The sequence below is a fragment of the Neomonachus schauinslandi genome, chromosome 12, assembly GCF_002201575.2.
Source record: "Neomonachus schauinslandi chromosome 12, ASM220157v2, whole genome shotgun sequence".
NCBI lineage: Eukaryota > Metazoa > Chordata > Mammalia > Carnivora > Phocidae > Neomonachus > Neomonachus schauinslandi.
Window position 1 is genome coordinate 21,415,942 of NC_058414.1, and position 25,741 is coordinate 21,441,682.

At 37.8% G+C, this 25,741-nt stretch overlaps 1 protein-coding gene across 6 annotated transcripts in view; it reads left to right on the forward strand.

Annotated features, from left to right (window-relative positions):
* Positions 1-247: 247 nt before the first annotated feature.
* Positions 248-25,741, forward strand: part of PTPN12 (protein tyrosine phosphatase non-receptor type 12) — an 88,828-nt gene continuing 63,334 nt past the window's right edge. For 3 of the 6 annotated variants that reach the window (XM_044919941.1, XM_044919942.1, XM_044919943.1), the window contains exons 1-2: positions 419-425; positions 846-965. In XM_044919941.1, the coding sequence (XP_044775876.1) occupies positions 423-425; positions 846-965 (123 nt within the window). In that variant the 5' untranslated portion in view covers positions 419-422. Of the gene's footprint in view, positions 426-845; positions 966-25,741 lie in introns of all 6 variants that reach the window. The other 3 variants (XM_021689578.1, XM_021689579.1, XM_021689580.2) reach the window with 2 other exon arrangements.

Below are 25,741 nucleotides of genomic sequence, written 5' to 3' on the forward strand. Positions count from 1 at the left end.
CGGCGTCTCCAACGAAAGAGGAGGAGGGCGGGGAAGGAGGATGGAGCAAGCTGGGGGTTGGGGTTGGCGCTAGCCGCAGCGGCTTGCCTCGTACTGTGGGAGAACGGCGGCTGCTCCTGGAAGTTGTGGGGTCGGGAGCTGGGCCGGTGTCTCCGCTGCCGCCGCCTTAGGCGGTGGGGAGGAGCAGGGAGCGGCGAGGCTTGGCCGGGGTCGGGAGGGAGGGGAAGGGCTGGGGAAGCGAGCTGGGGAAGACTGAGCGGGCACTGCGCCGGGCGGGCGGGCGGCGGCGGGGGGGCCAGCCACCGCAGCCGGGGGGACGCGGGAGGATGGAGCAAGTGGAGATCCTGAGGAAATTTATCCAGAGGGTACAGGCCATGAAGAGTCCGGACCACAATGGGGAGGACAACTTCGCCCGGGACTTCATGGTGAGTCGTTCCCCTTGCTGTCGCCTGCTCTCGCCGGCACCGAAGCCCACCACCGCCTCGCCCGGCCGGCCCGGGCCGCCAGCGCTTTGTGTGCGGCTGTGAGGAGAGGGGCGGAGGGGGCGCGCATCAACTCCTAGGGTCGGGTGGTCTTGGAGGCGGGCAGGAGGTGAGACCGCCTCCGTCCCTCGGCCTCCTTTCCTCCCCTCACGCTTTCGCGGCCCCCTCCGCGGGCGCCGGGGGAGCGGGGGGAGCGAGGGGAGCGAAGGGAGCGGCCCCGATCGAGCCCGTACTCTGCACTGCCGCCCGCGACCACCTATTGTTTCTTGGGCCGGGAGCCGGAGGCGACTGAGGTGCAGACCCGAGGCGGGGGGACTCGTCTCTTCACCCCCCACTCCCCATCCAGCCTGCCCCTCCTTGTAGGGTCGAGGCAAGGTGTCTACCCAGGGAGAGCAGATCGCGGCTGATGGAGGAACGGGGGTGTTGAGGTTAGCATTAACTCGTGGGGTCCCTTTGCTCAAGCTGGTCTCAGAAGTGGGCAAGGTAGGAGTTCTGCCGTTTGGGGGTTCGTAGTTATTATCTCCAAGGCTTGGGAAAGGATTGTCCGTAGGGAATCCCGTGGCTTGCCCAATTCCATTTACCCCCGTCCCATCTCGTGTCTCTTGAGACTCAGGTTTGAGATGGCGTTGGGGTCATCATGACTTTAGGTTAGAGGGGGTAAGTGTGTGTGTGCAGGGGTCGGTTATCCAGAAGGAAGCCTACTTCGGACTCCCTAGGGGATATTGTGGAAGGCGGAGGGGATGTGACTATCACTTCCTATCCGGGGTGGGGGTGGGGAACTTGGGAACAATAGTCCTGGTGGGGCGGAGGCAACGAAACGGGCCGAAGCCCTGAACTGGGAGATAACCTTCCAGCCTCCCCCCCACCCCCTTTCCGCCCTCTGCTTGGGCAGACCGGCTGGAGAGGAGGTTAAAAGTCTTGTTCGTGAAATTGCTCTAGATACATCACTTGTGAGGGGGTCAGATCCAAAGGCGTGGGACCAGAAGTCGACTTCCTACATGCCCCCCCCCCCCCCCCCCCCCTTTTTTTTCTTCTGGGCAATGTTCCCCTCAGGGTTGTTTCTCGGTTTAGGAGGCGGTGGTTGCGGCTGCGGCTCCTACGGATATTGCGCAAGACTGGGGCGTTGGAAACTCTGGAGGTCTGGGGAATGGAAAAGGAAGTGGGACTTTGGGAAGTGGTTGCTCCTTAGCCTTGGCGGGGGTTTAGGAATGGGAAATAAGCTAGGGAAAATTTTGCTCCTGGACAAGATACACCTCCAAGAATAATCACTTAACTCCGAAATTCTTGATTGTAAAAAGGATACACAGTTAATGTCGATGAAAATGAAAGAGCAGCAAACATTGGCTAGTTTTTGTTTCAAAGTACGGTTTAATTGTTTACAAGGTGCAGGTGAAATGACTTTTAGCACTGAAATACTTTTTCACATTTTAAAGAGACTAGGATGTAGTAAAGCTTTAGCATTAAAATTGTTAACAGCTTATAAAATAGATCGTTGACCTTATACAGTATTATAATAGTATTGTTGAGCTTTGTGATTCCCGCCTTCCTAGACCAATAATAGAGGAGAGGAGTAAGATTTCGTATCTTTTGAAAACGGAAAAATATAGATAAAATAATCTGCCTTATTTTAAACATTTTCTGTTGATATTTAGCCTATGTAGTTTTGAAAAATTAATTTTTGATCCAAGGGAGGTAAAGAAAAGAGGATATTTTCTCTTCTTACTAGTGAGAATTTTTATTGTGTTGGTATCTTTTGGATAGTCACTTAACAGTAATTGGATGGAGTCCCTTTGTTACTACTTTTTAGCAAATAGAAAATACTTAACTTAGGATAGTTTAAAACAGGCTTTATTTTGGTTATGGAAGAAGAGGTGGTGTGGTCCTTGGTCTCTTCTAGTTTGCATGCTAGTCATCTTGTTATCCCTGGGCATATCCTCTCAGGAAAGAGCATTGTTTGGTGATGAAGGCCATCAGGACAGGTGCCCAGTCTCTGAACTTCTGTACTGGGGAAGTAGCCTTGGGGTTCATGCTTTGGGGATGAGTCAGAGATTCCTATTGGAGAGTTCATTTCTGAAGTAGTGAATGAGTTTCTTTTTTCTTCCATAATACCTACAGATAGCTAGGTGATTCGAAATTCGAAATTTGATGACTAAGGCTATTTTATAGTGCCTGCTTTTTTTATTCCATGACTTGATAAGCGATAGCTATAATTAAGACTGATAGATGGTGCTGCTTTTTCCCTTGACTGGAAGGCTGGAGGGAAACCATGTCCCCTCTGCCATGGAAAGAGAATAGAAGATCAGCTAATAATTCTAAGTGTTCTGTTATTTTTAAATTCTTCTGTGGATCAAAAATGCATTTTTAAATTTTAGCATTTTAGAACTGAGCCTTAGAAATAATCTAGCTATTATAATCCTATTCAGTTATGAAGTACTAGTGTTCATTATTTCAAATTTGGAGATTATAGAATAATAATTAATAATGCCTTACTCTTAGGAAGGTGGAGTGGACATGCAGACTGTGTTCCTCCCATTGTTGGATCCTGTCTTTCTAGTCCCATCACCCAAAGGCGGTTTCTGTTAATGTTTTTAATGCATCTGTGTGACCATGTTATATATTTCATTTTATATTGTTGGGGTTTTTTTCAACTTAACATTTTGATAAGTGTTTTTCATTTGTAAAAATCATTTCAGTGGCTATATAATATTTCACCTGGCAACTATTTTATAGCTTAACCATTTCCTTGTGGTTGAATGTTTAGGCCATTTATTTTCTATTACATATTATAATTCTGTATTGAACATTTATGTGTAAAACTTCCTTATTTTGGATTGTTGCATAAGATATCTTCCAGTAGTGGAAGTACTAGGTAAAAGGATATAAACATTTAATACATGTTTATAAATAACTTTGAAGAAGTTGTATCTGTTTATACAACTGTCAGTAATGCATGAGTGTTCGTTTAATTATCTTGATCCTTGATAATTTGATGGTTGGAAAATGGTATCTTGTATTAATTTGAAATTTTTGATGACTAGTAAGGACAGAAAAATTTCCATCTGTCATTAACTATTCAGTGAGTTGTCTATTCTTGGCCTTGGTGTGTTGCGTCCTCCCCAGCCCGCCCCTAAAGAGTAGAAAACTAAGATACTAAGATGGTGTAAAATTACAGCATCAAGATGATTACTTACATGTTGAAGGTTAAACATCTGATTTGTGGCAGATCCAGAACTCAATTTCAACTATTTTGACTTTAAGTCTTCTTTACAAGATGGCAGACAGTGATCATGACAAGCAAATGTATACAGTAGAGTGGTGTGTATTCATGTTTGACAGACCTGGGTTTTACGCCATCTCTTTCATGGTCTAGCTGTTTGACTTTGGGCAGGCCACTTAGAAGAAAATAGTATAACTGATTTCTCTCATCCTTTAAGGAAGAAAAATGCTACATACTTCACAGGGCTGAGGTATGAGACTGATATTTAGGGTCATCATCTAACATATTATTTTGTGCTAAGGTCTGTGTAGACTCATCTAGCTGATTTATGTAGTCAGTTACAGATAACTAGACATAGAAGGAAAGAGGTATCTGGGCTTTTGTTTTCAATCCTTCTCTTGTGCTTTTTAAAGCTTTATAATGTCTAGGCGCTCCTGGCTGGCTCAGTCCGTTAGGTGGCCAACTCTTGATCTCAGCTCGAGTCTTGATGTCAGGGTCATGAGTTCAAGCCCCCTGTTGAGCTCCATACTGTGTATGGAGCCTACTTAAAAATAAGTAAGCAAATAAATAAATAAAGGTTTATAATGTCTAAAACACTGAAACAAGAAGTAGATTTCTTTTGATCAGGCTGAAGTTTATCTAATTTACATTTAACGCTTGTATATTAAAAAAATCATAAAAGATGACACTTAAGCTACAAGTAAATACAGCAGTTTCAGCTTACAAACCAGTTCTCTCTCCATTTCTGAAGGTGAAAACAAAAATGTAATGAGTGAATTCAGTGGAGTATTTAAAAAACAGGATGTAGCGGAGGTGTGAATTCTCGTACTTTTTTGTGAAATATTGGGAGGAGAGTATTTAAGGACATTTTTCTAAAGCTGAACTGAGGTATATAATAGCAAGCGATGCATCTATTGTTAGGTTAAAATGCTATTTAAAATAACTTTGATGTGGGGCGCCTGGGTGGCTCAGTCGGTTGAGCGACTGCCCTCGGCTCTGGTCATGATCCCAGGGTCCTGGGATCGAGTCCCACATCGGGCTCCCTGCTCTGTGGGGAGCCTGCTTCTCCCTCTCCCACTCCCCCTGCTTGTGTTCCCTCTCTCGCTGTGTCTCTCTCTGTCAAATAAATAAATAAAATCTTTAAAAAAAATAAAAAAATAAAAATAAAAATAAAATAAAATAACTTTGATGTTTTAAGGTGATCTGAACTTAATTTATCTATCAGAGGTACCCAAGAACTACCATAGAAGTTATCCATGTCAAGGAATTTATTATATAAAACCATCTGTTCTACAAATAGTAATCCTGACAGAACTGTTCAAAAAAACCAGTCTGTTTGCTTTGTTATGATTAAATAATTGTTAGGCGGTTTTCATTTTACTACACTAACGTTAGTGACTTTACAAATTATTTTAAGTAGAAAAGAAATTAATGTTTTTCGTCCCTTTTATATACTAAACACTGTGCCAGATACTCTACACCCTGTCTTACTTAACATGTCAACAATTTATGAGGTAGATATAACCTGTATTTTACACATGAGGAAGCATACTCTGAGAAGTTAAGTATTCTGCTTGACTTTAAAACCTCTGTTCTTTTTTAAAAAGTTTATTTATTTCAGTAATCTCTATATCCAACATGGGGCTCTAACTCACAACCCGGAGATTAAGAGTCACATGCTCCTCCAACTGAGCCAGCCAGGCACCCCAAAACCTCTGTTCTTTTTGTTCTGTTTCTCCAGGATACATCTGAGGTCCTTTGGGACCTGGCTGGGACTAGGCTAGTGGTGGAGGGTGCATCACTATGTAAAGGGATGGAGGTTTTAGAGTTGAACATGTTTGGGGTGCCTTGGTGGCTCAGTCGGTTGAGTGTTGGACTCTTGGTTTTGGCTTAGGTCATGATCTCATGGGCCCAGGAATCAAGCCCTGTGTTGGGCTCAGCAGGGAGTCTGCTGGAGACTGCCCCTCCCTCCACATGCAGGCTTGAGTGAGCGCACTCTCTCTCTCTCACTCTGAAAGAAATAAATATATCTTTAAAAAAAATAAAGTTGAACATGTTTAGGGGAGTGGTAGATAATCAGCTATAACACAGCGGTTAACACCTTTTGGTTTCAAGAGTCCTTTACATTCTTAAAAATTATTGAGGGCCCCAGAAAGCTTTTGTTTATTTACTGTACTACAAATTAAAACAAATATTTTTAAAAATAATCCACTTTAAGGTAATAATAAACCCATTCTGTATTAACTATATGATAATTATTCAAAACAAAAATTACTGAGAAGAAACATTTTTATATTTTTTCAAATTTCTTTAATGTCTGGCTTAATAGAAGAGAACTGGATTCTCATATCTGCTTCATTCATATGGTTGTAATGGTACATTTCACATAGCATGACATGCCATGTACTCTAGAAAACTCCACTGTACACTCCTAAGAGAATGAAAATAATTTTTAAAAATTACTGTGTTAAGGTCTGTGTGTTCTCACATTTGCAGGTGAGGAAACATAACTTAGTATTATTAGGAAAAGAGTTTTTAACTTCATGGACTCTCTGAAATGGTCAAGGGGCAGGCTGTCCCTGAACCATACTTTGATAACCAGTGAAGTAATGCATGGTAAGCATTAATGATGCTGCTGAGAAAGTTAGTAGGGGTTAGATTGTGGAAGTTCTTGCATCTATGCTACAATTTATTCACTAGTTCAATACCAGTAATTTTGAATAGTTCTATACTACAACTCTTATTAGAGTCACCTGGACAGCAGGCAGGTATTAAGAAAATACACATAGTAACTGAACATTCTAGCAGTGAGTGTTTCCCCACCTCCAACCACTCACTCCCACCTGTTGCCCCAGTCTGCTTTAGTATGAGTCTTCACTTCTGTCGTTCAGATAGGTTCTAGTAGAAAAGCTAAGAATCACTACTATGGATCTTTAGAGAGCCACTGTATGTTTTAAGAAGAGTAAGCAGTCATTTGACAGATTTGTGTTGTAGATAGTTGATTCTGGTGGCAGTATTAAGGATGGAATTAGTGATGAAGGAGAGCATTTTGGAAGCTGTTGAAATATAAGAAGTGAGATGAGTGCCTGAACTTAAACTAAGACAGCAGAATATAGAGTATATATAGGATCTGATAAGGATTAAGAAAGAAGTTTCAGTGATTCAGTAGACGTGGGTGGTCAAAGAGAAAGGAATATTTACAGTATGACTCCAAGGTTCCTAGTTTGGTATACTATCACCCAAGTTAGAAAATACCATTTGGTATGGTTCAGAGTATGGGAGGAGAAAGAAGTAGAGGGAACCAAGTAGAAGATGGTTGGAGGAAATTTCAGGGTAGAAGAGAATTAGTTTAGTTTTAAATGTGATAAACTGAGGTGCCTGAGATACTGAGTAGAAATGTAGAGCTCAAGAGAGCTGACAGGATATAGTTAAAAATTTGGAAATCATCATGTAATCATGTAAGAGGTAGTTGAAAGCGTGGCAGCAAGTAAGTTTATTCAGACGAGAATACAGAGTGACCAGCTTTAGGTTGGAGAGCAGCAGCATTTAAAGAGCAGCCCAAAAAGGAGGAGCCAGTGACTGTCCCTGAGAAGGTGTGCTCAGAGAGGAGGAAAGGGAACCCAGAGGATGTCAGAAAAGCCTGGGAGAGTTTCAGGAAAGGAGTAGTTAGCAAAATCAAATACTTCTGGAGGATTGGTAAGGTGAGGTTGAGAACATACCCATTCTATTTGCCAAGTAGGAGTGATTTGGTGACCACAAAAAGTGGTTTGGGTGGGATATGGGAAGAATTTAGATTATAGTTGATTGAGGAGAAAATAGGTAAAATGGGTATAAATTCTTAACATTTACATTTAACATTCTGAAAGTAGATGGTAGAAACCAGAGGAAGACAGATTGAAGGAGAGCTCCCTTCCCACACCCTGCTTTTCTTTTTTTAAGAAAAGATAGGTGCAATATTTTCCATGTTTCTTAACTACATGTATGTCCTCTTTTGTGAAATGATTGCTGTTTAAATATAATTGTAAAAGATAACAAGAACTGAGATCTCTGAAGTTTTTTATTTGAATTCTGGGTTTGAAATGTTAGAAAAAAGGAGGGAGGAAAGACGGGAAACCTGGAAGATTTTATGCTGCACAGCCTAAATAAGTATAAAATTTTTCTTTGTTAAACTGTTTAATATTGTGGCTTGTAGGTATTTTAAAAATCAGTAAGTTTTTTTGAGAGGTAACTCACCTACCATAAAATTCATTCATTTAAGCTGTATAATTTAATAGTTTTTAGTATATTCACAAAATTGTGCAGTCATCATTATCATCAATTTTTATCACTCCAAAAGACAGCCCATGGGGCGCCTGGGTGGCTCAGTCGGTTAAGCGACTGCCTTCGGCTCAGGTCATGATCCTGGAGTCCCGGGATCGAGTCCCGCATCGGGCTCCCTGCTCGGCGGGGAGTCTGCTCCTCCCTCTGACCCTCCCCCCTCTCATGTGCTCTCTGTCTCTCTCATTCTCTCTGTCTCAAATAAATAAATAAAATCTTTAAAAAGAAAAAAAAAAGACAGCCCATGCCCATTAGCAGTCATTCTTCCTCCCTTTCCTATCCCCCAGCCCTAGGCAACCACTAATCTACCTTCTATAGATTTGCCTTATATAAATGGAATCATACAATAAGTGGTGTTTTGTGACTGAGTTCCTTGACTTAATATAACATTTTCAAGGTTCATCCAGGTGTTGCTGGAATCAAAAATATTTCATTTCTTTTTATGACTAAATAATATTCCATTGTCCATACAATGGACACATTTTGTTCATCCATTGATGGACTTTTGAGTTGTTTCCACTTTTTGTAATATTTTCTTTGTATATAATACATAAAATAGAATATTTTGTATTTTATGAATAATGCTACTATGAACATTTATGTACACGTTTTTGTTAGGATATATGTTTTCCTTTATCTTGGGTATATACCTAGGAGTAGAATTAATGAGCGATATGGTAACCATTGAACTTTTGGGGCAACTACTAGACTGGAGTTCACATTTTACATTCCCACCAATTTCTCTACATCTTCACTAACCCTTGTCTTCTTTTTGATTATAGCCATCCTAGTGGTGTGAAGTGTATCTTGTGGTTGGCTTGTAGGTTTTTAAAATATCTTAGTAGGTTTATATAAATGGTGCTGTATGTTTAATGTGTCTTTAAAACCTAGAGTGGTAAGAAATATTGTCTGTTTTTACATTTGCGACTGGTTTAGTTTCTTATCCATCCTTTGATGAGTATCCAGCCAAACATACTTTGATTCTAACTAACTTTTCAAGTGGAAGTAGACTTTTAAGTAACTCTCTCCACATGGCTTACCAGAGACAGCATAGTACAAATTTAAAAGTGTTAATTCTCCAGAATGTTTTATTCTGTGTATTTACTTTTAGAATACTGTTAGTTTTTTTCTTCAATATTTGACATTTAGTTTGAAAAAGTTTTTTGACAGTTTGAAACTGAAAGTAAGACATTAACATTTAGATAGATTAAAAATTTTTTGTTTATATGTTAAACACTTCTATGTTTCTATAGCACTCAGTTCATTAGATTCATAAACATTTACATTTCTGACTTCCCCAACTGAGAGCCTCCAGGGCTAGCAACTGGGACTTAATTATCTCTGTATCCTCATGGCTTATTATAGTGCCTGGCACTTAATAGGCATTAATGGCCATTGCATGAGCAGAAATTGCAGTGAGCTTAAAACTGTAAGAGATTTATTCTTCAGGTGGATTCTTCAAATGGTCCAAGCAGCTTGTCTTCTTAGATGAGCATGAGAAGTGCTTTTCCCCCTTCTATGCATATGCACTTCTGTGTGTGCTTACACAGTGTGGTTGTATTTTCAGTATCCGCTGAAAAAGAAAATATGAGGTAAAGTGCTGGACTGCATTCAGGAAAAGTTTTAGATTAATAGGGTTTTATTAATTGTAATATCTTCTGCATAAATATGAAAAATAGTACATATTTTTCTCTGGACACTGGTTGGTATGCATAATGATTCAGGGAACCACTTAAAGTAACTACTTATGTATCCCCCCACTCCATGAATCCTACTTGGGGACCATTATCTTAGAATATTAATTTTAATAAAATATCTACTTTTAACTTTTGATTTTAGATTTCATTAATAAAATCCAGATATCATGTTACTGGCATTTCTTCAGAAATAGTGGTATCTTGTAACTTGTGGGTGTCTTGGGAGTGATTACAGCAATAGCTGCTGTTCTCTTCTTGCCTCTAGTTTCTTGCCTTATCCAATCCATTCCACATACCATACTCACTTTCCTAAAATACCATTTTCAAGTGTTGGCATCTGTGGGATAATAGAAAGCATACTGGTTGTAAAATCAGGATATATGAATTTTAGTCCCTGTGTTGCTGCTTAGTTCTATTTTCTTTAATATGTTTATGTAGTACTGTGGAAACACGGTTTTATTTTTGGGGTGCCTGCGTGGCTTAGTTGGTTAAGCTTCATAACTCTTGATCTCAGCTCAGGTCTCCATCTCATGGTTGTGAGTTCAAGCCCCACATCGGGCTCCACGCCCAGTGTGGAGCCTACAAAGAAAGAAAGAAACATGACTTTATTTTTATTAAAAAAAATGTAAGTTCAAAAACAACTCAAGGCTCCCTTTGATGACCATTAAAATTATTAGAATTTTAAATGGCTAAGCCAAATCAAAGCATCAGATCCAAGCTCTGCTTATTTTCAAACTGTAATTATATGCTGTCTTCCCAAATTCCCTTTCTCCTCTTCTCCCAATTTTGTAACTTTTGCCCTAGTTTAGAATCACAGCTCAATAGGATAAAGTCTGCACTTCTTAGCTTGGCATTCAGAGCCTTCTGAACATAGTCCCACATTACCTTTGCAGTGTTAAACTCCTGTACTCTGCTGTATATATCCCGTTCCCTCTAGAATAAGTTATTTCTTGTTCTTGAGCATACCCACTGAATGAATGAAATCTTATCTGTGGTTGTACTATTAAACATACTTTTTCCATTTCTTAGAAAACTTTCCTTAGAGACCAGTACTTTGAAGATCAAAACACTAAAAATTGGGGTGCCTGGATGGCTGAGATGGTTAAGCAGCTGCCTTTGGCTCAGGTCATGATCTCCAAATCCTGGGATCAAGCCCAATGTTGGGCTCCTGGCTCAGCGGGGCGTCTGCTTCTGCCTCTCCCCCTGCTCATGCTCTCTCTCTGTATCTCTCTGTCTCAAATGAATAAATAAAATCTTAAAAAAAAACAACATTAAAAATTTAGAATGACTTTACCACGTTCACCCCAAAGTCAAAAGCAAAAATGTAATTAATTCTCACTTTCTAGGGTAAATATTTTAGCCCAGTTTATCTTAAGAACTTCTCCATTGTAATATCTCATTGTAATGATATGTCTATTAATAATATCTCTATTGTAATAATATCTCCATTGTAAAATTTGGTTTTTAACATCATGGAAAAAAGCCTTGCATTAGATTTGAGTTCAAGATTTGCCTAATGTAAGTCCAGTGGTATGCAGTTATTCTACACCTTAAATTTCTTCCAGGTAGTTGAACTTCTCTTCCAACATTTCATATTTCCTGTAGTATTTTTATTTTTATTTTTTTATCCTGTAGTATTTTTAGATTCTTAGGTTCTTTAGATTCTAAAAAAATTTTTAGATTCATGCAGTCAAACCCTGACAATTATCTCCTTCTCTGTGAAATACACAAAAGTCTTGTTTCCATTTGTATAATATTATAATGTCTATGAACTGGTTTATGGCGGATATAAATAGTTGGTCCCTCAGAGTTTTTCCTAGAGAATGTGGAATGTGGATCATGTTAATCTCAGAGGCTTTGGGATATATGCTACATTACATGCTAATCTATATTTCTTGTAATAACTGTTCTTAGATGTAATCTGCATTTGAAAAGCTATTTAACAACATTTGAATAGCTACCCTGGTAGGCTCTGAAGGAATGCAAAAATCCCTGCATTGTATCCCTGTCATTTTTCCATGATTCTTGCCATCCACTGTTCATACATAAGATGTTCCTGGAGTGGCCACTATGCCCTAGGTAATGTGTGTAGAATTGGCAATTGAAAATATGACAGTCATTTTCCTCAAGAACTTTACCAACTGTGAACAGACTTGTGAGAAGCAGCAGGAAGTTTTCCTGGAGGCATTGGATGAGCTTCAGGGGGTCTGTGAACCTTTTCAAATCATACATAATATTTTGTGTATAAGCCCATTTTGGGGGGTGGGGTAGAGAAGGTTCATAGCTCTTAGATTCTCAAGGGGCTTGGGTTCCAAAAACCTTAGACCTTCCAGGCTAGTAGAAAGATAGCAAGGTTTGGAGCCACACAGGAATTTTTATCCTGGCTGTGCTAGGATTATAAGCAGGTTATCTGGGGAAATTGTGGATATAATACCTACTTGGATGGACCAAGATCAAAATAGTTTGTATATAAAGCTACTAACATAGTATATACAAGGTACTCAATAGTAATTCAAGATGTCTTATTAGTCCAATGGAAGTGTATCCAAGATATAAACCTTAGAGGGAGGATATGGACCATTTCCGCAAAAGAGACCACATTTGAGCTGACTCTTGAAGGAAGAGTTTGTCAGATGGACTAGCATAAGAGGCCTTTCAGATGTAGAAAACTGATAGCGCTGGGGCGCCTGGGTGCCTCAGTCTTTAAGCGTCTGCCTTCTGCTCAGGTCATAATCCCAGGGTCCTGGGTCAAGCCCCACATCGGGCTCCCTGCTCGGCGGGAAGCCTGCTTCTCCCTCTCCCACTCCCCCTGCTTGTGTTCCTGCTCTCGCTATCTCTCTCTGTCAAGTAAATAAATAAAATCTAAAAATAAATAAATAATAAATAAAACCCATGTGTTTCTAAGTGCTATTAGTTTTCTTTTTTAATATTAATATTTATAATTAATGTAAATTAATAGAAATAATATAATATAAATAAATATAATTAATATAAATAAATAATATTTAATATTAATGTATTTTTAAAATATTCCTTAAATCTGGTAATTTTACTTTATCTCAGATATATAAAATAGTACTTTTTATATAGTTCTTAGATGATTAGATTAGGGTTTTTAATTGGCTCCTGTTAAAAGTGCCCTGTAAAAAAATTACATTAAAAAAATCTTTAGGACCTACACATATTATTTATAGTGATAGACCTCTTGCTTAGTTTGGATTTCTTAGCAATTTTGCATAAGATAACTCAAGAGGTTTTGAGACTACACGTTTGGGACCAGAACCAAAGTAAGAAATGAAAGGAGTTCTGGAGTCCATGACACCAACATGTGAAGAATAGTTTTTCTGGCTACCTTCTTCTCATGTTATGTACTATGGATTTACTCATAAGTTATAGACCCTTTGATGTTAAAAGAAACATTAAAACTGTTTAAAAATTAAGAAGGAGCTTGTTGCAGGTTTTACAATTAGAAGTTGGCAGAGCCGAGTTTGTTCCAAGTTATAAAAGCAGATGCTTTTTCTATGACATGATGTTGCCTAGGCCAACAATTGCATTCTTACTATTTAGGAAGAAAGTCAATAAAAAAAAAGTGGGACATGAGAAATACAGAACAGTTCTTTGTTGGTATAGATTTTTGTTTGTAGCCTACTTCCAAACTGGCTTAAGTGAAAAAAAAAATTATTATAATAGAATACTGCCCTTGAGGGCACCTGGGTGGCTCAGTCGGTTAAGCGGCTGCCTTCAGCTCAGGTCATGATCCCAGGGTCCTGGGATCGAGTCCCGCATCGGGCTCCCCGCTCTGCGGGAAGCCTGCTTCTCCCTCTCCCACTCCCCCTGCTTGTGTTCCTGCTCTTGCTATGTCTCTCTCTGTCAAAAAAATAAATAAAATCTTTAAAGAAAAAAAAAAAAAAGAATACTGCCCTTGAGCTGCTTGAAGCACAGGAGTCAAGAAATGGAAAGCTGTCTATAATCTTGCCTTTTCTCTTCACAGCCCCTTTCTACAATTTTTCAGTTTGTATGTGTCTCCAGGGCTGTTGTCTTTGCTTCTTTGCACCTGCTTTATTCTTCTCTTTGCGTTTTGGCTTCACTGTTTGGGACTGCATATTCTGAATAAAGGCATCCCTTTTGGTGTCTAACCTGTCTTACTCACTTTATTTCAGTTTAGGGTAAGAGATCAGAAAGACTAGAGTTGCTCAATCTCATTTTCACATTCCTGAAAGAGTCCATCAACTTGCCAGTGAGAGGAGTATTGTGTGAGGTGACCAAGGTAGGGAGCTTGTTTAGGTGTATGTAAGGGAAGGGACTTTTCTTAGGGAAAGAGAATGATAGTTCACTAGGCAGGCAGTCTGAAGAGTACCTAGGACAAAAATCCTTGAAGCAAAACTGAAAAAAAAAAAAAATGTTTGTTAACTATTAAGGTTTTAGCCCCAAATAAAGTTCTACCCACTTTCTTTCAGAGAAGGGGAAAAGAAGCATAAAGAGTCCTTATGACTTGAGAGAATATTGTGTTGTGTTGGCTCTGGTAGAGCATTATTTCACATACCCAGTACATACTAAACATCAGACAAGTTTTCGTCTGTGTGAAAACTAAAGATAGTCTATACGCTGGGATGCCTGGGTGGCTCAGTCAGTTAAGCGGCTGCCAGAGTCATGGGATCAACTCCCGCATCTGGCTCCTTGCTCAGGGGGGAGCCTGCTTCTCCCTCTGCCTGCCGCTCCCCCTGCTTGTGCTCTCTCTCCCTCTCTGATAAATAAATAAATAAAATCTTTAAAAAAAAAAGATAGTCTATAAGCTGCATATTTATAGTATCTAAAATTTAAATTATATTTTTTCAGTGTTAAAATGAGGAACCAGAACATTACCTTCTTGTAAGTAAATATTATTCTAAAGATCAATTTTATTGAAATACCGTATCTAGTCATTCTTTGTTCACTCCTTGGCTATAAATCCGAAGTACATCACTATCTGAAAGACCCAATATATTTTCTTCACAGTAGATTTTGCATCAATAAAATAAATCTATAGTTCTTTTAGTTCCCAAATTGTGTAAAAATTAAGTATTGTAGTATATTTGCCTTATTGTCACTGTGCCTGTCCTGTGTATCTGCTTGTGTCTGTGCCTCTCTCTGACACCTTTTGTCTACTCATCTTTTCTCTGTCTACTCTGTCCATTGACCTGTGTGTGCCTAAGATTTGTTAATGTGTGTTGGAAATGGGTGTTAGAAATAGATCAGGATGTACTGTGTAATTTAGAAATTTCCTGTTATTTATGCCTAATGTTTGTAATTCTTTACTTTTTTTTTTTTTTATTAAATAAGTCCTACTCCTAACGTGGGGCTTGAACTCACAATTCTGACATCAAGAATCATACACATACTCTACCGATTGAGGCACCCAGACACCTCTGTAATTCTTTACTTGTAATACTGCAAATAGTTTATACGTAAATGCCAAGGAGGAACATAGAGTAGATCGATATCAATAATAGGATTCTGTAACTGAAGTGACTGGATATGTTCAAGCATTTATCACTAAACCTGTTCACTGGCATTATTAGATGTTCAAAATAAAAAGTTTTTCTTATTTAATTTACAGTATGGATAATAGAAGATTATTAAAGTAAGAGAAATATGGTTTTAATGCTTAATATACCAGATGCTTTGGTTTTTTTCATTTTTGGAAAAGTAAAGAGGATGGGTATTTTAATGGTTCTAAAGCTTGAAACAAAAAATTTTTATTTGTGAAAGTCAACGTTCATAGAAACTATTATTTCCTTTCTTGGTTGATAATTAGGTAGGCATTGGCTAACCCCACATCTTCAGCCTCTTCTTCATTCCTCTAACCCCCCATTGTAATTTGATTTCAAGGTCTACCATTTTGCCAAAATTGCATTTACTATGGTTGCCTCACATCTCCTAGACACATCCGGTAGATTCTTTATAGTAGTGTGTTTGTATAGTAGTGTGTTTAACATTCAGCACTGTTCACTGTCTTTTTCTTTTTTTAAGTCCTTGCCTTGATGTTGAAGCATCATTTATATTTGTTTTTTTTTTTTTTTTTTACCTACCTCTAAGTTTGTCTCTGCTATTAGTGGCTCAGGTGGAACATACTTTCTGTTTTTTACCCTGGTAGGTCCTATGGGAAATATAACTGAATACTTGAATATTTAGAAATAAGAAGGAATCTTAATAATCTTGTAAAACTGACTATAGTGATATGGATTACTTTAATGTTGCTAAAGAGTCTCAAAGAATAATAAAGTACTGATTATTTTCTCATACTCTACATTCTTGTGATGACTAACAGATTAATCTGTTTTTAAAGTATTTTTGGAAAATGTAACTTAATCTAAACTAGAAGTATAGGGTGAATATTTAACCAATACACTTAATTTTCTGTTACCTCTCTATTACATGCCAGTTTTTATATTATTTACAAGCCATATATTGGTTGCAAACCATATGTTGTTTATGCCATATCTAATATTTTCAAGTATGTTCTAGAATTATCTTACCATTTATTATTTTTCTCATTAAAGGAGGTTTAGAAAATTTTATTTTAACATAGAACGTGGATTGAATTGATACATAAATTGTCACTGTTTTATCTTTAAGATATGTTGTAACTAAGAAAACTAAGAAAAATAATCTTTATATTGATGGGAGGGAATTTAATTATAGAACGTCAAGGAAGGAATGTGTAGATGCCAAGAAAGAAAAGACCAGACAGAAGTAGTAGCATATCTTTGTGATATATTTTATTTTAGCAATTTGAGTGTCTAGTGTTAAGTTATATTGGATACTTCAGCAAATGTAGATCACAACAGTTTTATCTGGATTAAACTTAGCCATTACTTACATATCTATGTAATTTTGAGTAAGTTATTTAAGCTACTCACAATCTGAGTTTCCTTATTCATAAAACAGGAATATTTTGCAGTATGAGAATTAGTAATAATATGAATAAAGGACATAATGTAGTGTTAGATGTTATTCTAAATAAATGATAGTTAGAAATGAAGAATGATTAAGGACATTAAGTGAGAAGTAAAATAAATGTGAAGGGAAAAGGCAACCCCTTGCTCTTTTTCTCTTTTGGACCTCTTTGATGATAGAGAAAAAAATAATGTATCTGATGTAATTATCTCATGGTATCATTGATAGTAACTTGGGAGTTTTGACTTTATCCTCTAAGCCAGTGATCTCTCAACTTTTGATCACAGTAAAAATTTTTAAGCATGCAGCTTCTTAATATAGTTTCATTAATTTATAAATTACATACTTATACAACTATGCTAAAATTTATTATTATAAATACATATAAAAATTAGAATGGGATGAGATAAAGCCTATACAAATAATATTCATAAATTTAAAAAATATTTAATGACAAAGTATATTTGTTCAGTAAAATTACAGTATTTTATAAAAAATCTTGATTTTAACACTTTGTGAAATAGTGTTTGAAAGACTGGCTCTGAGTTTAATGGCTTCCCTAGATTAAAAAGATACCTGACACGGGCGCCTGGGTGGCTCAGTCAGTTGAGCATCTGACTTTGGCTGGGGTCATGATCTCCGGGACAGGCTCCGGACGGGCTCTGGGCTCCAGATGGTCTCCGGGATCCGGGTTCCGTGCTCCGTGGGGAGCCTGTTTCTCCTTCTCCTGCTGCCCCTCCCCCTGCTTGTGTGTGCTCTTGCTCTCAAATAAATAAATAAAATCTTTAAAAAAAAGATACCTGACAAAGATACATAGATACAAATCTTTTTTAAAATCATCATGCTTATTTTTATTTATTCATTTAATGGTTACTGAAAACCTGTGTGCCAGGTTTATTCTAGACTCTGAAGACTAGAACTCCTCATGGAACTTACATTCTATTGGCAAGAGTCAGAGAATAACCTAATAAACAAGTAAATGTAACTAGATATTAAATGCCGTGGAGAATAGTAAAACAGTAAGGAAAAAAAGGAGTAAAATATATCAGTTATCACCACAGTGGTGTTGTATAACAACCACAAACCTTAGTGGCATATAATAAATATTTTTACATGCTCTTGGTTGTCAGCTAAACAGTTTTGCTGATCTTGACTGGGTTCATTCATGTTTCTGGGGGTTGGCTGGCTGTCAGCACATCCAGCCTGGCTGTGGCTGGGATGACTAGGATTGCTTGTCCCTTCTCTGCATGTTTCTCATTCCCCAATAGGCTACCGGATGTGGCAGGTGGCTGTTGCAGAGGTGCAGGTGAGGGGAAAAAATACACAAGACCTATCTAGTCTCGGAACTGGCACATTGTCACTTCCATCATTTTCTGTTGACCAAGGCAAGTTACAATGCCATCTCCACTTCAAGGGGTGGGGAAATAGATTTCATCTTTTAAGTCAAAAGAACTGCAGAGTCACATGTGATTTTAATGCAGGGAAGGATGAAAAATAGGCTTTTAATATGATCAATCTATCATATGACAGGTATAGGAGATATTATTACAAAAGGTGGTTAAGATATTGGACCAAAACTTGAAATGCAGTTATCTGCGAGGAGAGCATTCCAGACAGAGCATTAAGTGCCCATGGACCTGAGTTAAGAGTGTTGAAGGAAGCCATTGAGCTTGAGCAGAATAGGTGATGAAGAGAGTACTCTATTTCTGGTTGGGTAGGGAGTTAGTCCAACTGTCTAGGTTCTTGTAGGTCATTGTAAGAATGGCTTTTACTCTAAGTAAGATGAGAACCTTTGGGGTTTTACTTTAGGTATGATGTTAACTTTAACAGGATCACCTTGGCTGCTATGTGGAGAATAAAATGTAGAAGGTTAAGGCCTGAACGAGAGACCACTTAAAGCTGTTCCAGTAGTTGAAGCAGGAGGGCCTGAAGATAATGACAGTGAATATGAGGAAAAGGGATGAATTTGGAAGGCATTTCCTAGGTAGCATTCACAAGACTTGGTCATACTAGAAAGTGTGGGAGAACTCAGCTAAGTTGGACACTGATAGTGGTGAGATAGAGAATACAGGAGGAAAGATGAATTTGAGGAGTTGGGTACTACTGAGTTCAAGTGAAAATGTATTGAGTTTGAGGTGAATATAGATATCAGGTCAATGTCATGGTTTCCCCTACAGATCTCTTAATTTTTTTGTGTATGGGTAATTATTGAACTCATGGAAGAAGATGAGGTTTCTGAGGTAATATATACTGAGAGTAACAGAAGAATACAGAACATGAGAGACTTCTCATGTCTTAAGTGTCTTCTTGAGGTTGATAAAGTGTCAGTGGTTGCGAGAGAGTTAGGAACAGAATCTGGGGGGTAGTGTAGAGGCCAAGTGGATTGAGGATTTTCAAAAAGAACTTGAATTTAAACGTGGATTTGGTGATTAGGAGTCATGGGTGATCTTGTCAAAAGCACTGAGAAGAGGGTGTGACAAGTTTGCATTAAATTTTTTTTTTTGAGAAATAGAAGATATTAAGGGAGTTTTAGCCAGTTGTTAATAGGTAAGAATAGATTTTATTTTGCTTTCTAAAGCAGTGGGAGAATTACCATGTTCGTGAAATCCTATCATACATATGAGTTGTCCTGAAAGGTAAACCTGCCGTAGTCATCTTAGGGAAAAGAGAAGCGGAAAGTGAGTAGTGACAGGTCTATTGATGTAGATTATTATTCTCTCTTCTCTAAACCCTGAGTCCCTTCTTCTCCCATTTCTACCCTCTGCTGCCACTATTGTGCTGCTAAAGCAAGATGGTCATCCATTGCAACCAGAGCTGACTTAAAGCCCATAGATTATGAAATCAAGGAAGTGATTTTAAAACCCTACAGGTGTTGAGGTGGTGTCAGTTTGTGCTTAATGAACTCTCATATTTCTCACTACAACCCAATGAGCAAGATATTATGGCCATTTTATGCATGAGGATATGGACACCAAAGTTGTCCTTCAGCATGGTAAGGGCATTGGGAGCAGTAGAGCTCAAATAGTAGGTAATGCCATGCACAACTTTCTCCTTTTAAGGTGCATCAGTCAGTGGTAATCATTAGATGGTAGCATATGATATGGCAGAAAACTGTTGATGAAGTAAATAGAGTTCGACAGAGTAAAGGTGTAACATATTTACCCTTTCTCCTTTTTTGCTCCCATGGGACTTTGCATCTATCTCTGTTATTCTCCATATCATATTGCAATTGTATATTTATTTTCTGTTTCTGTTACTAGGCTGTAAGGACTTCAGTGAGCAGAGATCCAGATTCAGAGATTCTGAGATCCAGTGGGCTGGATCTGTCTTGTCTTTATACTTCTGGTACCTAGTTAATGGCTACATGATAGGTGCTTAGTGAATCTTGTTAAATAAATTAATCATTATAATGTACTTACAAAATATGTTTATCAGATAACACAAATAATGATGTGTATGTATTAAATGCTATATATCTTGTTTATATAATGAACTCTGCAATTAATGTCACCAGGTCCGTTATATTGGATCCTCAGACTAATCCAAGTCCTATTTTTGCAGATGAGGAAGCTGAACTTGCCCAGGGTCACATGGGTAGTAAGAGGCAGAATTATTCTAACTATAAAACTTATGCTATTAACTATTATGTTTTATTGCCTCTTCCAATGCACTTGTTGTTGGCACCAGCAGCATGATCATCCATTCCTAATTTGAGAGAGAGAGTGACTGGCAGAACCTTTAAAATAAGTGGTTGCCACCCAACCCTGCTCAGACCATCATCTCAAACTTGTGGGCTCCAGAACCGTGAGAAAATACATTCCTACTGTTTAAGTCACTCAGTTTGTGGTACTTTGTTATAGATGCCCCAGGAAACTAACACAGTCACATATGATTTTCGTGGGCCCTGGGTACTTTGGCCTGTAAAAAAATACTCAAAATTACTTTGTGACTATATTGGTATAAAGAAAAATAAAACCAAAGCTAGATCATATTAAAAAAAATAATAATAATAAGTGGTTGCCTGACACCTTAGAATTTAACATATCTGCTGGCTGTCAGCTATTTGTCAGAGTCCTTTACCTTAAATATGCTTGAGTATAGATTGAACATGTTAGTGTCCCGTAGCTTTTAACGTGGAATTTTTTTTACATGCTACATGTTAACCATTTTTAATCACAGGTGGGAGTGGGAGGTGGCTTCCTCTCTGCAAACTTATCAATCAGAGCATTTCTGTTCATATATACTCTACTAGTTAAGTGTATATTTTGATAAATAATATTTAATGGTATAGTGAGGATAAATAATGATAATATGTTTTTAAAGTCTCCTTTATCAATGTAACAGCTTCATTGAACCAAAACTCCATTGAAAGTAGAGTTTAGCACTAATTTAGTATGTAAAAGTAAGGCTAATAGGCTCCTTTTCACCTACTGAAGTTATAAAAACATGTTAAATGGTCACCTCTGTATTTCTTAATTACATCAGAATTGGGATGAATTGTAGAATTATCCTAAATTTGCTTCATTTCAAAGAGAATGAGTTATTCTGAGTTTTTTGGCAAATTCAACCCATTTAAATTCTATTCCCTTTCCTATATATATATATATATATATATATATATATATATGATCTTTTTCCTAAGGGAATTTTCAGTAGAGATGGGGAAATAATGATGTACACAAATAACTAATGCAAAACTGAGCACAATACTATGGGACAAAGTGCCATAAGGATTCTTTTTCTTTTTCTTTTTTGGTAACTTTTTAAAATTGTGGTAAAATGTACATCAGATTTACCCATTTTAACCATTTTTAAAAGTGTATAGGTCAGTGGCATTAAGTATATTCACATTTTTGTGCAATGAGGATTAGTAAAAGGGAAAAATTACATACTGTTAGGTCATAGAATGCTTTATAAGAAAGGAGTTTTAAAGTGAATCCAGAAGGGGTGCACCTGGGTGGCTCAGTCGGTTAAAGCATCCAACTCTTGATTTCGGCTCAGGTCGTGATCTTGGGGTCGTGGGATTGAGCCCCACGTTGCACTCCAGGTTTGGCGCGGAGTCAGCTTAGAACTCTCTCCCTCTCCCCTGCACCGCTCCCCCCTCCCAACAACGCATGTGCTCTCGTACTCTGTCTCTCTCTCTCTCCCTCTCTAGGGTAAATAAATTTTTAAAAACAATAAATGTTATTTGATTACAGGGGATACGCTCTAAAATAATTTAGCCCCAGAGATTGTCAGTGTACCCACACTACACATTAAATATTAAGGCTTATACAAGCAGTGTTGTGTGTCTCAAAGGAATCAAACTGACAGTGTAGTATTGAGTCACACTGATGTCCTCATCCTATTAGAAATTAGCTGGGTACCTAAGAATTGTCACTTCACAAAGTGATGCAGAAGAATACCACCTTGCCTAAAACTTCTTTTCGTAATATAAAAAGTAGCTGAGGGGTGCCTGGGTGGCTCAGTCGTTAATTGTCTGCTTTCGGCTCAGGTCATGATCCTAGGGTCCTGGATCGAGCCCCTCATCGGGCTCCCTGCTCAGTGGGAAGCCTGCTTCTCCCTCTCCCACTCCCCCTGCTTGTGTTCCCTGTCTCGCTGTCTCGCTGTCTCTCTCTCAAATAAATAAATAAAATCTTTAAAAAAAAAAAAAGATTATCTCTCTCCCTCTTCCTTTTCCCCTCCCCCCCAAAATAAAATAAGTTCAAAAAAGATATAATATCCACCATATTTGGGTATATATTTTTTAATGTAATAAATAGTTGTTTAGAGGAAGTCAGTCAGTATGCCAATGTAAGGAGATAGGTGGAACATCATTTAGGGGTAAAGCCAATTAGAACGCTTTTTCTCTCCGGACTTACATTTAAAGCGCAAATATAATAAAGATCAGATTTGACCTCATAAAAATAAAAAATATCTATAATACAAAGGTAATGCAAGGTTAAGCAATAGATTAAGAGAAAATGTTTTCAACGCATTTATCAGATGATGGGTTATTATCTAAAATATGAGTAGCTTCTATATATCAAGAAAAAGAACACTCCAGTAGAAAAACGAGCATATGCTATGAATGGTAATTAACAGAAGAAAAATGCAAATAATTAATGAACATGGAGAAAAGTCATGTAAATTAATCAATATTAAATTTGGGGGGAGTTCTTCACCAGATTCCACCAAATTTCGTAAAATTCAAAAATTGATAATTGTAGCAATTCAAAAATTGATAAAACAAATGTTGGAAAAGATAAAGAAAAACAGGCATTTTTAATTTGTTGATAGTAATATAAACTGGTGAAACCTTTTTCAGAAGGCAGTTTGGCCACTTCTCATAGAATTGATGTATGTACTCTGACCCAGCATGTCAATATTGTAAAGAAAAGATTCTTTTCTTTACAGTATTTGCTATGTATGTAAAATAGTATGTCCAGGTATTTCATTGCAGCAATTTTTGTGAAACAAAATAAAATATCTATTAATAAAGAGATTTAACATGGTTGACTACTTCTAAGGAGAAGAATATAGAGAAGGGGGGAGTTATTTTTTTTTATTTTATAATTGTGTGCATAAGAGATTTAACATAGCAAGCCTGAAACTGCTATCCTTAGAAAGGCCTGCTTGCAAGATTAGCCCTTGGAGAGTCTCTGGGACTTACTGCTTTGGGAGGGTTCCCATCATTCTATGATAGGAGTGGCTCACCATGCCTTTACTGTATGTATATGGTTTATGCTGAACACTTACTTTGCTTCTGGGGATCTGGAATTTTGGCTCACAGTAGGCCGTGACCAGCCCCCATTGAAAACACTGGGCACTAAATCTCTAATGAGCTTCCCTGGTAGACGGCATTTCACAAGTGTTGTCACAGCTTGGTTACTGGAGGAATTAAATGGGTCCTAGGTGACTCCATTAGGAGAGGACTCTTGAAAGCTTATCCCTAGTTTCTTCTGGACTTTGCCTTATGCATCTTTTCCTTTGCTGCTTTGGCTTTGTGTCCTTCAGCTGTAATAAATTATAGCTGTGAATGACTATATATAGTCCTTTGCGTCTTCCTCGTGAATCACTGAACCTGAGGGTAGTCTTGGAAATACATGACACAACATGTCAGTATGGTTTGAATGTTTTAGCATAGTCATGTATTGCTTGTATAAATTTTAAAATATTAAATTTAATGTATTACGTGTTTAAATTTTAAGTGTATATGCATATACATAAGGTACATACATATATGCCTCACCTCTAAGGATATATTGATGGGTTTTTTTATATGTGTGTATTATGTGACCCATTTATAACTTGGGGTACATTTATTTTATATATCTTTCCCCTGGTGATAGAAAATTGAAAGCTTTCCTTGGTGACATTGTAGGTAATATAATAAAGAACTGAATAAAAGGGGTTTAAGTATATGCTCTCTGGTTATACAAACTGTATTATCTGAACTTACTGAACTAAATGTGTTATAACTGTGACAGTAGGGTGCCAGTTTCATTGACTATGTGATCTGAATGTGCTTATCAGTTACCATTATGTCTAAAAGACTTGCCATGCTTTATTTGATACATAATACATGGAAGACACTGGGCACTGTCGGGGAATAAAGAGAAATATAAAAGATTGTCACTGACAGACAAGAAATTATTATCTTGGTTGGCAGCAGCTGTGGTAATGATGGGCTAACCCATGTAAACAGATGATGGGTGTAAAAGGCAGAAATGATAAATGCTGTACAACCAGGATGTACTTTTGGAATGTATGCTACATGAAGTTGGGATTTTGTCCTGTTTCCCACTATATCTGTAGCACCTAAAAGAAAACCTGGCACATAGTCTAGGTTAGGAGAAAATGTGAGATCAGTCATCCTCATGAAGGTGATAATTGAATCTCATTCTTTTCCTTTTATGGTAAGTGTCTGAATCCAGTATGTCGGCAAACTGAAAAAGTAGATGTTTTTTGAAAATTGTAACTGTTAATTCATGAGTAGAGCAGAACTATCTGATTTTATATGAATGTTGTGTGACCTGGTAATCTGAGATAATTTAATGATGTTACCCACAACTAGCTTCTCCCTTTCCTATGACTGGATAGACATTTAATTTTAAAGCAAATAACTACAAAGGTTGCTTTTCATTTAAAAAAATCTTTTAATTGTGGTAAAACGCAAATACAAAGCTTAGCTTAACCATTCGTAAGTGTACAGTTCACTAATTTAAGTACATTCACTTTGTTGGGCAACCAGTGTCTACAACTATTTCCATCTTGCAAAACTGAAGCTCTCTACTCATTAAACAAGGCCCATTCCCCTCCTCTCCCTGTCCCTGGCAACCACCATTCTACCTTTTATTTCTAAGACTTTGACTACTCTGGGTACCTCACTTACGTGGAATCATGCAATATTTATCTTTTTATAACTGGCTTATTTCAACTAGGATAATGTTCTCGAGGTTCATCCATGTTGTAGCATGTGCCAAAATTTCCTTCCCTTTTAAGGCTGAATAATAGTCTATTGTATATGTGTACCACACTTTGTTTATCCATGTGTCCATCAGTGGACATTTGGGTTGCTTTCACCTCTTGGCTACTGTGAAAAATGTTGCTACAAACATGAGTGTACACATATCTGTTTAAGACTCTACTTTCCATTCTTTTGGGTATATACCCAGAAGTGGAATTTGTGGATCATCTGGCAATTCAAGTTAAAATTTTTTGAGGAATTGCCATACTGGTTCCCATAATGACTGTACCATTTTACACTCCCACCAGTAGTGCACAAGGATTCCAGTTTCTCCACATTCTCACCAACATTTGTTATTTTATTTTTTTGGTAGTAGCCATTGTAATGGTTGTGAGAAATGTCATTGTGTTTTGATTTGCATTTCCCTCCTGACTAGTGATGTTGAGCATCTAACCCTATGTGTGTTGGCTCTTTGTATATTTTCTTCGGAGAAGTATCTACTCAAGTCCTTTGCCTATTTTTTAATTGTGGTGTGGTTTTTTTGTTGTTATTGTTGAGTTGTAGGAGCCTTTAATATCAAGGTATTTCTGTGTATCCATCTTGAGCACAGAGAAGCCTCAGTCAGCTTATAAAAGCTTACCAA